Here is an 11,364-nt window from a genome sequence, read left to right as displayed (position 1 = left end):
TCCCGCCTCTCCCCAAATTCGGCCCTCCCCCGGGCTCCACCCCCAAAATCTCTAGGTACTTCCCAAACCAGAGCTGGCAACCCTATTCAGTGGCCAGGCCGCCGCATAGAGCCCCCATGAGCTGTAAGCCTATGAGAGGAAGCCACACTCTATCAGAATCACCTGACAGGAAGCGGAGGGGCCAGGACGATGACCTCACTGGAGGGAAGTGGAACTCAGATCTGCAAGTGTGCATGGAGCCTTGGCATATTGAGGGGCATGAGGTAGACATGGCAAGAGGAAGAAAGCAAGGCAGAGCTTTTAGGGGGAGGGGGGTGTCTCTGAATCCCCCAGAATCCTCTGCCCTGCCGAGTGACCTTGGCCCACCATCCTGCTGTTTTGCTGAACGTCTGTGGAAAGAGAAACAGGAGGGTGCGGTGTCCTTGTTCTCTGCTCATACGCACTAGCAGGAAGCCCTTCCCAAAAGCAGTCGTCCCCCCCCCAAAAAAAAGTGGTGACCTATCTCAGGGTCCATTGCGGACCACTGCTGTCAAGGATGCAAAATATACAAGCTCTAGAACAGGGGTCCCCAATCTTTTTGAGCCTGTGGGCACCTTTGGACTTCTGACACAGTGTGGTGAGCGCAGCCACAAAATGGCTCCCACAGGAGAGCTGCCACAGGAGGTGAGGTCAGCCACAAAATGGCTGCCACAGAAGAGCGCTGCAGGAGGCGGAGCCAGTCACAAAATGGCTCCCACAGGAGAGCTGCCACAGGAGGTGGGGTCAGCCACAAAATGGCTGCCACAGCTGAGCTTCAGTCACACGGAGTAGATCCTTTTGTGCTGTTGTGACAGCTGCTGCCAAAGCGACGTTTTTTGAAAATCTGCACACCCATTCAAATCTCCAGTGGCCCCTCAGAATCCTTGCTAAGCAAAAGCCCCACCTGGCCTCACGCACTATCTAAAAACACTTGGGGGTCCCAGGAAAGGTGTTGGGGGGTGCACCGTGCGCCCGTGGGCACCACGTTGGGGATGCCTGCCCTAGAACGACCGTTACGAGCTGTCACAGGTGGGACAAAGCAATAAAAATGAAGACGTGCAGCACGGTCACGATCAGGTGGTTATCATTTCATCAGTTTCTGGCTTGGCTCAGCAGAATCCAGATGTGCGCAAGTACCCCGAACCCGACCAGGGCAATTACAGGTCTGGTTATTTCCTTGTTGGTTCCCACTTACACCACTGGAGGGCCCTTGAATGCAGGTTTGCTCCCTGAACCACTATTAGCACAAACAGCCTGTCTTTCACACCTCACCTTTCGATATGGTTATCTCTTTCAAGATCTAGCAGCTGATTGGTTTGCTTGCCAGAAAAAAAAAAAAGGAGTGGGGGGGGGAAGCAGAGAAAGAGAGAGCGTCACATGCAAAATCCTAGCGAGAATTCAAAGCACTCCAGCATCTGAGTCTTTTAAAATAATCTAAATAGCTCTTAAACAGGCATACTTTTGTATACCGATTGGGTATACCTTTCTGTGGGCCCAGGATGGGGGGGGAAGCAGAGAAAGAGAGAGCGTCGCATGCAAAATCCTGGCGAGATCAGAGCACTCCAGCATCTGAGTCTTTTAAGATAATCTAAATAGCTCTTAAACAGTCATACTTTTGTATACCGATTGGGTTTAAACCTTTCTGTGGGCCCAGGAGATGTTACATCCTGTGCTCCCTCTAAGCCGTGGAGTCTCGTGAGCAGAAATTCTACTTTGTGAGCTACTGGCATTAAAGTTGTGAGCGAGCGATTTGGCTACTGCATAAATTAGTTTGCTTCTGGATCCCTCCTTCCTGAGCCAAGACAAAAATGTGTGAGCTGGAGGCTAAAAAATTGTGAGCTAGCTCACACTAACTGAGCTTACAGGGAACACTGGTTACAACTCCTCTTCGTGTGAAGCAAGCAGATCTATGCATGCCCTAAGGGTTTTGTTTTCCTTAAAAGCCAAAGAAGTTGGTTGCTTAGGGGAAAAAACAACTATTTTTAGAGAAGAGTAAAAAAGCAGATCTATGCATGCCCTAAGGGTTTTTTTTTCTTTCCTTAAAAGCCAAAGAAGTCGGTTGCTTAGGGGGAAAAAAACAGCTCTTTTTAGAGAAGAGTAAAATGCTGACATGGAACACCCAGTTCGAACTATGGTGACCAATGTTCCCTCTAAGTTGTAGCCCCCCCCCTCTTGACCTAGGACAAAAATGTGTGAGCCGGAGGCTAAAAAACTGTGAGCTAGCTCACACTAACTCAACTTAGAGGGAACACTGACATTGTGACCTATTAATAACTTAAAACCTACTTGTGAGGCATCAGGTTTTAAACTGAACATCAGTTCTCTATTTATTATTATTATTATTGGACTGGCCACCAGTATTATAAACGAGTGTATTCAGTCCGATCTCACCAGGCCAGGATAAAAGTCCAAAAAGGTGATTTATTTCCTAAGAGCGGGGAAACCAAAGCAAGGAAGTCACAATATTCACGCTTCCCTTTCCTTGCACAAATTCCGGAAGAGAGCTTCTTTCGTCTTTTTTTTCTTCAATAACGAGAATTTTTCTCCATCGAAGAATATGGAAAACTGGCTTTGGCTGCCTCTCTATAGTTTACTTCCTTTATGGTTCTTTGGCTTGTCACAAAGCAGGTTTGCTTGAAAATACTTGGTTTATCTTAAAGAAGGCAATCTTTGGGAACCAGAAAAAGGTGACGTGCTAAAAAGCCGAAGTTCATGCATCAGAGACGCAGCGGAGCCAGGAAATTGCAGAAGTCCCTCTGACAAATAAAACAGAATGTACTTGGTTGTAACAGCCCAGGGAAATCGGTGTCATATGTGGCGCTCTTTGGTTTCCCAGATGAGTCTTAAGAGAAATGAAGGTCTGTGCCGATTTAGACTGAATTAGGACCTGCAGTGCCGACATAGCTGTGTGCCCCCGTGCAAACTGCAGGCTGCGTTCTCTGCCCTGGATCTCGATTGGTCCAGACGCTGGTAGAAGCTATAAAATGTTGGCCATTGTCAATATGGACAGAAAATATTCTGTGAAAGCACACAAGGGGGAATTTGAGTTGCCAAGTCCTCCTGGCCACCGGTGGGGAATGGGGGGTTGGGTTGCCAGCTCCAGGTCGGGGAATTCCTGGAGATTTGCAGGTGGAGCCTGGGGAGGACAGGGACCTCAGTGGGGTACAATGCCAGAGAGTCAACCCTCCAAAGCAGCCATTTTCTCCAGCGGAACTGATCCCTGTGTCTGGAGATGAGCTGTAAATCTAGGGGATCCCCAGGTCCCACCTGGAGGCTGGCATCCCTAAGAGGAACTTCAGTGGGGTTTATTGCCATAGAGTCCATCTCCAAAGCATCCCTCTTCTCCAAGGAAGCTGATCCCTGTAGCCTGGAGACGAGATGTAATTCTAGGGGATCCCCAGGTGCCGCCTGGAGGCTGGCATCCCTCGGGGAAATGAGTATGATTTGAAGGCACATTATTAGGGTTCCCAAGTCGGATCGGCGCTGGAGCGGAGGACTCCAGTGCCGCTCCGCCCGTGCGCGCCGCAACCCCGTCACCCGGATGACCATGGCACCGCCCCCAGCGTGCCCGGCGTGACGTGCACATCACGTGCTTTGGGGGTGGGGTTCCCCCCGGGGGCCCGATCCGCTGCTGGCGGGGAACGGGCCTCTGGGGCGGGGGTTTCCCCGCCCCCCGGGGGGACTTGGCAAGCCTACACATTATGCAGACACGTTGCTGAAACTGGAGAGAGAATGGCCCGGGTCTAAGCAGTGCCTGGCTGAGGGGGACCTCCACGGAACCCCATTCTTAGGGTCGCCAGTTCTTATTTGGGAAATTCCTGAAGATCTGGGACCGAGCCTGGGTCAGGGGGGTTCGGGGGGGGGGCTCATTGGGGATGTGATACCTCAGAGCCCACCCTCCAAAGCAGCCGTTTTCTCCAGGGGGATCCGATATCAGTAGTCTGGAGGTCAGTTGTAAGGTCAGCTGTTTTCCCGAATGTACAAGGAGAGCGTAACATATCAAGCTGACGTTGTTCATAATTCTTGCACTTCTACGTTGCTGCGGTGCTTCATCAAAATAAGGCAAGCTTTTAAATAATACCATGCCAAAAATAAGGTTTTTCCTTAGTTACCCTATGAACACTGTCTTTCACGAGCACCTCTTATCACTGCTGTAACAACTTCAAGTGATGTTTTAATTCCTTCCTTGTGAGGAATACCCTCGCTGATGTTTGGGGTTTTCAGAAGAGGGAGGATGCCCGTTTTTAGAAAATTCATTTTTGTGTTTCGTTGAATCGACGCACCTCTTACCTCTCCGTATATTTTGGCAAAAACCGATCACAGAACACTCCTTCAGGGTGACGTGGATCCTAAACGCTTGCAGTGGGGAGGGTGACTTTCACTGGCTCCTTCCCTCACTCCAGCCCCACATTTTGACCCCCATGGTGTTCTTTGGGGTCCACTGAACCCCCAGGCTCACAATTTCAAAAGAAACAAAAGACTGCAGAGAAATTCCGCTCAGGCTGCACTGGGTCCAAGCCTTTTTGTTTAAGACAGTTTCATCCCACTCCTCTTCTGAGGAGTTTGGCTCTTTTCCCCATACCCCTTTCATCCTCACAGTAAAAATAGTCCTTTGAATTAGAAGAAGAGGAAGAGATTGGATTTATACCCCGCCCTTCATTTGGAGTCTCAGAGAGGCTCACAATCTCCTTTCCCTTCCCCTTCCCACAACATACACCCTGTGAGGTAGGCGGGGCTGAGAGAGCTCTGAGAGAGAACTGCTCGTGAGAGAACAGCTCTGAAGGAACTTGTGACCGACCCAAGGTCACATCAGCAGCTGCAAGTGGAGGAGTGGGGAATCAGACCCGGTTCTCCCAGATTAGAGTCCGCACACTTAACCACTACACCAAACTAGGCTGAAGGAATGAGGCAAGGTTACTGAGGGAGAGCCTCACAGCAGAACAGGGACTCGAACCCCGGTCCCAGCCTGGCATTTTAACAACATATCACAGCACACAGTTTCCCTAGAATTGGGAAGTGGCAGGTAATACTTTTCGAAACATGTCTGCAGATTTGCTCTCACGGCAATTAAAATTGTTCTGAAGTGATGTCTGACGAAAATCCCTAACTCTCCCCAAATTTTTGGGGATTTCCCATTTTAAAAGCCTCCCAGGTTTATAGAGATTGGAGACACACACACACCCCGGTGTGGTGTAAATCCATTAAAATAGAAGGAAATAATTGAATATTGAGGAGGTTGTAGACCCCAGATTCTTTTTGGTGTAGTGGTTAAGTCTGCGGACTCTAATCTGGGAGAACCAGGTTTGATTCCCCACTCCACCACTTGCAGCTGCTGGATGACCTTGGGCAAGCCATAGTTCTGACAAGAGCTGTCTTTGAAAGGGCAGTCCTCAAAAGAGCTCTCTCAGCCCCGCCTACCTCACAGGGTGTCTGTTGTGGGGAGGGGAAGGGAAGGGAAAGGAGCTTGTAAGATGCTCTGAGACTCCGAGTGAAGGGCGGGGTATAAATCCAATCTCTTCTTCTTTTAAAAATCCCAAATTTATAGGGTTCCCAACCTCCAGGTGGGGCCTGGTGATCTTCTGGAATTAAAAGTGATCTCCAGGCAACCCAGTATCAGTTCCCCTGAAGAAAATGGCTGCTTTGGAGGGTGGACTCTACGCCCTGATCTCCAGGGATTTCTCAACCTGGAGCTGCCAACTCTATAATTATAACTTCCTGATTCATTTCCCCCGATGTCAGCATCACATAATCGTAGTGACAGTCGTCTAAAATGTATGGACGAGGGGTTTTTTTAGAATAAAAATTCTTCAGGATAATGGAATCCCTCAAAATACCAATATTAGGTTGCATGTTTTCCTCCTCATTGGGTGCGTTCAGACGCGGCCTTTCTGCCGGCATAAACTGCACCGGTTGGAACTGGTGCAGTTTATGCCGGCAGAAACGCGATCAGACTCACCCTCCATCTTGCAAAGGCCTCCGTTGGACGCCCGCTCACACACTGCGGGCGTCGGCGTTTTTTTTTTTTTTTTAAAGCATTTTGAGATAGACACAGGCAGCCATTCAGAGAATGGCGATTTTTGTGCATGCTCAACCCCCCCCCCCATTACATTTAAATTTTAAAGGTAAGGACTTACCTTTAAAGTTTAAATCCCAACCTGGCCTCCCTTAAGTCCCGGACTCCTCCGGGAAGGTAAAGTAAGTTTTTTTGTGTTTATTTTAACAGACGCTCAGGGCGAAGCTTCGCCCGAGCGCATATCGCATAGAGTTAAAATAAAATGGCGGGGGAAAGCTGGAAGCCTCAGGCTTCCGACGGAAATGCCTAGGAACCGGTGGAGAGCGATCAGACGCCGGGGTGCACCGTTTACCACCGTTGCACTCTGTATACCACCACTTGGGGACCTGGTAGCAGAGTGCAACGGTGTAAAGGGCTTTACACCGGTTAGGGAGAGGAGGCAGATGTGCCCCGTCTGAACGCCGGTAAGTACAACGATTGGAACCGGCACCCTAACCGGTGTAAAGCCCCCATCTGAATGCACCCATTGTGTCGCATTCTGAAACAGGCCCTAGGGTGTGGATCAAACCATCTACACAGTGGGTCCATGGACAAACAGGGGAGGGTGTCCACAAGCGTGGGGGGAGCCCCATAGTTGCAGGAAAATGTGAAATGTTGAAGAAAAAAACACTTGGGAGATTATAAAAATGAAAGTCATCGAAAAGCAATGGCTGATGCTTCGAGGAATATATACCACTGAGATCTCACGAGACTATACTCTGAGACTGTAACGGTTACTGGACCTTCCAAGACGGAAGGTTTTTGTCCTCCTGGCTTGTTTGGGAAAGCATTTTGGCATCTCTCCTTCTGCCAAATAATAAATTATTTTGTATTGGGAAGAACTTTTCTATATGTGACGTTTTATTCCCGGGAACCTCTTTCTTTGTGTTTGCAGGTCGGCGAGGACGCCCGCCATTCCGGACCCCCAGTTCTGCCAAGGCCATCGAGTACGTTCAATACAGTCAACAGGGCTCAGTACCAGGACATGGTTCCTGTGGGTACGTCTTGCTCTCTGGAGTCTCCTCAGAGTAGGGCTCGTGCTCAGTTTGGCATGCCACTACTTGTGCTGTGGTTCTTTCAGGCACGGGATCGCTCCGACAAGTTGTTCTCCGCCAGGGCTCTTTTTGTAGAAAAAGCCCAGCAGGAACTTGTTAGCATAATAGGCCACACCCAACAGCAGGAACTCATTAGCATATTAGGCCACACCCCTGGCAGCACAGCTCATTAGCACATTAGGCCGCACCCCCATGTTACCAGAAGTGTGCTCATCCAGCCACACCCACCTTTTGCTGCTTCTTCTGTTTACCTTGTTTGTTGTCAAAACCCAGGGCCTTTTTTTGTAGCAGGAGCTCCTTTACATGTTAGGCCACACACCCCTACTGTAGCCAATCCTAATGAGTTTCTGCTGTTGGGTGTGGCCTGTTATGCTAGTGAGTTCCTGCTGGGCGTGGCCAACTCGGGAGCCAGCCGGAACTCCGTTCCTGTGCGTTCCTGCCCAAAAATAGCCCTGGTTCTCATCCTGGAAAAACAACCTTGTGAAAGCATTTGGCTGAGTCTTAAGTTAAAACGATGTTCTTGTTGCACGTGTCTCGCCTCCAAGACTGTGGTTGCAGACAGTGTTCCCTCTAAGCTGAGTTAGTGTGAGCTAGCTCATGGTTTTTTTAGCCCCCAGCTCACAGATTTTTGTTTTAGCTCAGGAAGGATGTGGCTCCAGACCAAATTAATTTATGCAGTAGCCAAATCGCTTACTCACAACTTCAATGCCAGTAGCTCACAAAGTAGAATTTTTGCTCACAAGACGCAGATGCTGGGGAGTGAGGTGGTAGAATACCGAGGTGGTTGAATGGACTTGGGACAGTTCTGATTAGGGTTGTTGTTCCCCAGTCGGGGACGGGGGATCCCCCGGTTTTGCAGGGTCCTGCCAGCCATCTGGCTGGCAGGAGAAAATTCCGCCCCCCAACAACGACATTGCTGAAAATAATTGTGACGCACCTACGTCACCCAGAACTGACATAGGCACGTTGGTGATTCTGGGGAGGGAGGCGACACTCTGGTTTTAGGGCAAAACTCTATGGTTTGAGCCTGATTCCACCATAGAGTTTTGCCCAAAACCCAAAGCATTGCCCCCATCACCAATGTGCCCACGTCCTTTCCAGGTGATGTAGGCACATCGTGTGATGTCACTTCCAGTGATGTAAACATGTCACATGACATTGCTTCCGGCTCCTGGAACATCTCCTCCCATCCCCCTACCGGCGTTTCCAACAGACCCGGCAACCCTAGTTCTGACTGAATTTTTTTACATACAGTTGCTTCATCCATATGATCACTCTCCTGGAGTCTGAAGCGGTCCAGTGACCCTGCCAGTGCAGCATTATCTTCCCTGAGCCTCATTCGATTGCCCTTGTGGGCCGAGGCCTTAGATTTTTGCCTCTGTCGCTGCTGGGAGTCCCCAGAAAACGGCTCTGGCCTACGCACATGTCTATAAAGGAAGCAAAGTCTTTGACAGCAGCTCTTGTTAGACAGAACCTCTGTCCTGGTTGTGTTTGCCCAGGCCAATCTGAGAAAACACACAAAGCAGTCCTGTAGAGTAGAAGAGAAAAAAAATAATTTATTAATTAATAAAGGAAGAGTACAGATCTCAAGGCTTTGGAACCCTGAATACCCAACATACTCTTCGAGTGTCACAAAGGGTGACATAGGATCTTATACTCAAGATCAGGGCTATTTTTGGGCAGGAACGCACAGGAACGGAGTTCCGGCTGGCTCCCAAATTGGCCACGCCCAGCAGGAACTCATTAGTATAATAGGCCACACCCAACAGCAGAAACCCATTAGGATTGGCTACATTAGGGGTTCCTGCTACAAAAAAAGCCCTGGGTTTTGACAACAAACAAGGTAAATAGAGGCCCCTGCCACACGGCAGGGAAAAGACGGGGCGAAGCGCAGCTTTTAAAAGCCGCGCCAAAAAAGAAACGCCCCGGCGGGATCCCACGGATCCCGGTTGCTGTGCTCCCATCGGGAGAAGGGCCGGGTTGGAGGCGGGAGCGCGACGCCAGGCAAATGTTGCCGTGGGATCGCGCCCGTCTGATGCGCCTCCAATCCGGCCTGCTCCCGGCCCAAACTGCCTCGTATGAACAGGGCCAGAATAAGAAGCAAGAGGTGGGTGTGGCTGGATGACCACACGTCTGGTAACATGGGGGTGTAGCCTAATATGTTAATATGCTGTGCTGTCAGGGGTGTGGCCTAATAGGCTAATGAGTTCCTGCTGTTGGGTGTGGCCTATTATGCTAATGAGTTCCTGCTGGGCTTTTTCTACAAAAAAAGCCCTGCTCAAGATGATGCACACAAATTGAACAAGATTATTGGTTCCATCAAACATCAGCACTCTGACCTAACAAGTCTCTGATTGGCAGAAAACATTTTAGGCTGGGCTTTCCCAAGTAAAGTTTTTTTTCTTTTAGATGAACAATAAGTGTTTCTTTCTCTTAGACTGTAAAATTCTAAAAGTATCTATATAGCTGATATGGTTTACAAGGTGCCATTGTTCTTCGTTTAGCCAGAGACATGCGCAGTTATAGCTGGCCTACCAAGGCCATAAGCCTCAGCCAAAACAGCAAGTTAACATTTTGTTCTTTCAGCATTTTACCTTCCCAGCATGCATCCAAACAACAGTCACAAATGAACCAAAGTTAATACCTGAATACATTCATGATGTTAGAATCATAAATGGCCCCATGGAAGTGTTAAGTGCACCCACCAAGTCAAACCTGTTAGTCAGTGGCAGAGTATAAAGTGTTTCATAAACTGTGCGTGCAACACTCTTTGTCATATTCATTGCCTTCTAATATTAGAACTCGTCGTTTTAGTTTGCGATCATGTTCCATCATGGGAGTTCAGCCTGTATGCTACCAACTCTGTTATTTTACCAAATTTCTTTGTGCCGGGAAGGGCCTCTGTCCTTACGGTGTGGGTCGACTAGAGGTCCATGTTGATAAAAGGTAGAAGAAGGATAACAAGATAAAAACCCGGTGCATCTGATCCTAATCCACAAAAGCTTATGCTGGAGTAAATGTTTGTTAGGCTTTCAGTTGCCAGTAGACTTCTGTTTGTTTTTGCTGGAACACGGGTGCTCTGTTATTGGTAGCTGAAGAAGAATTGGCCTGTAACTGTTTCTAGAGAATTCATGGGATGTAAAAGCAATCCCCTGTTCCCTGGGAGCCATTAGATCTGGTAATGCGGTAAAGTCACGATTGGGGTGGAAGCCTTACATTTATTTATTTCACTTGGGAGATGTTAAACCGATTCCACTCGGGAGATGTTAAAGCTCGCCGTCGACTCAGAGGGGCTTACAATATTTCATTTAAAGAATGGCAAGAGAAAACCATTAATTCCACAAAAAGTTTTGCACGCAAGTTATGAAACGACAAAACTTCCTGCCACTGACAAACTATTCCACAAGGTGGGAATTGGGGCTGGGCTAGCATTGCCAACCTCCAGGTGGTGGCGGGAGATCTGAGATCACAGTTGATCTCCAGGCAATAAGAATGCAGTCCACCTGGAGAAAAGTACATTACAGTCATACAATTATGCAACTTGGATACAAGACAGACCAGAAAAAAAATGTGCCAAAGTGAAACCACCAGGCACAGAATAAAAGTATAAATGAGGCCTCCAAAGATGCAATCACATGCCAAGTGATATTTCACTGATACTAATTTCTGCTCCAGAAAGTGCCTTCCAATGATTGTTCAGCCAAAGCGTCCTCAGCAAAATTGTCCCTTCAGCAAATACAAGAAGCGTTCAGTAGTTTCAGGATGGGTTCCGTGCCCCAGGTGGCCCTGTAGATTCCAGTATCCCTTTTGCCTTTCGATCGGTTGCCTTGGGAAACTGCCTGTACGTTTGGGTCTCCCTCCGGACACGTGAAGGAAGCCATTGGCTTTCAGCAGGGGTGATTCACGGCTGTTGAAGAACAGAAGTTAATTCATCGGGCTGTGCAGCTGTCGCCCTGTGGGGGGAAACGACACCCCTGGCTAATTAACCCAGTGGGGGGGGTGTTCGGCAGCGGCTCTTTGACAGTGGCGTCTGATTTAGGCTCCGCTGACCGGCCCTTTCCGCAGAGCTGAGTCTAGATGTACTTTGAGGAGGGCCACTTTGTTCAATATCAAAAGCAGGGTCATTTTGTAGAAAAAGAGGTGCAGGAGCTCATTAGCATAACTCATTAGCATAACTCATTAGCATAACTCATTAGCATAACTCATTAGCATAACTCATTAGCATAACTCATTAGCATA

The 11,364-nt window shown here is 48.7% G+C and overlaps 1 protein-coding gene across 1 annotated transcript in view; it reads left to right on the top strand.

Moving 5' to 3' along the window:
• HECW2 (HECT, C2 and WW domain containing E3 ubiquitin protein ligase 2) overlaps window positions 1–11,364 on the top strand; it is a 207,840-nt gene that overhangs the window by 123,354 nt on the left and 73,122 nt on the right. Inside the window, 1 exon segment of the mRNA XM_015406124.1 lies at window positions 6,966–7,068. Within this exon segment, the coding sequence (XP_015261610.1) occupies window positions 6,966–7,068 (103 nt within the window).

The sequence above is a fragment of the Gekko japonicus genome, unplaced genomic scaffold (assembly GCF_001447785.1).
Source record: "Gekko japonicus isolate JY-2015 unplaced genomic scaffold, Gekko_japonicus_V1.1 scaffold1690, whole genome shotgun sequence".
Lineage (NCBI taxonomy): Eukaryota > Metazoa > Chordata > Lepidosauria > Squamata > Gekkonidae > Gekko > Gekko japonicus.
This window is presented reverse-complemented; position numbering and strand designations above follow the sequence as displayed.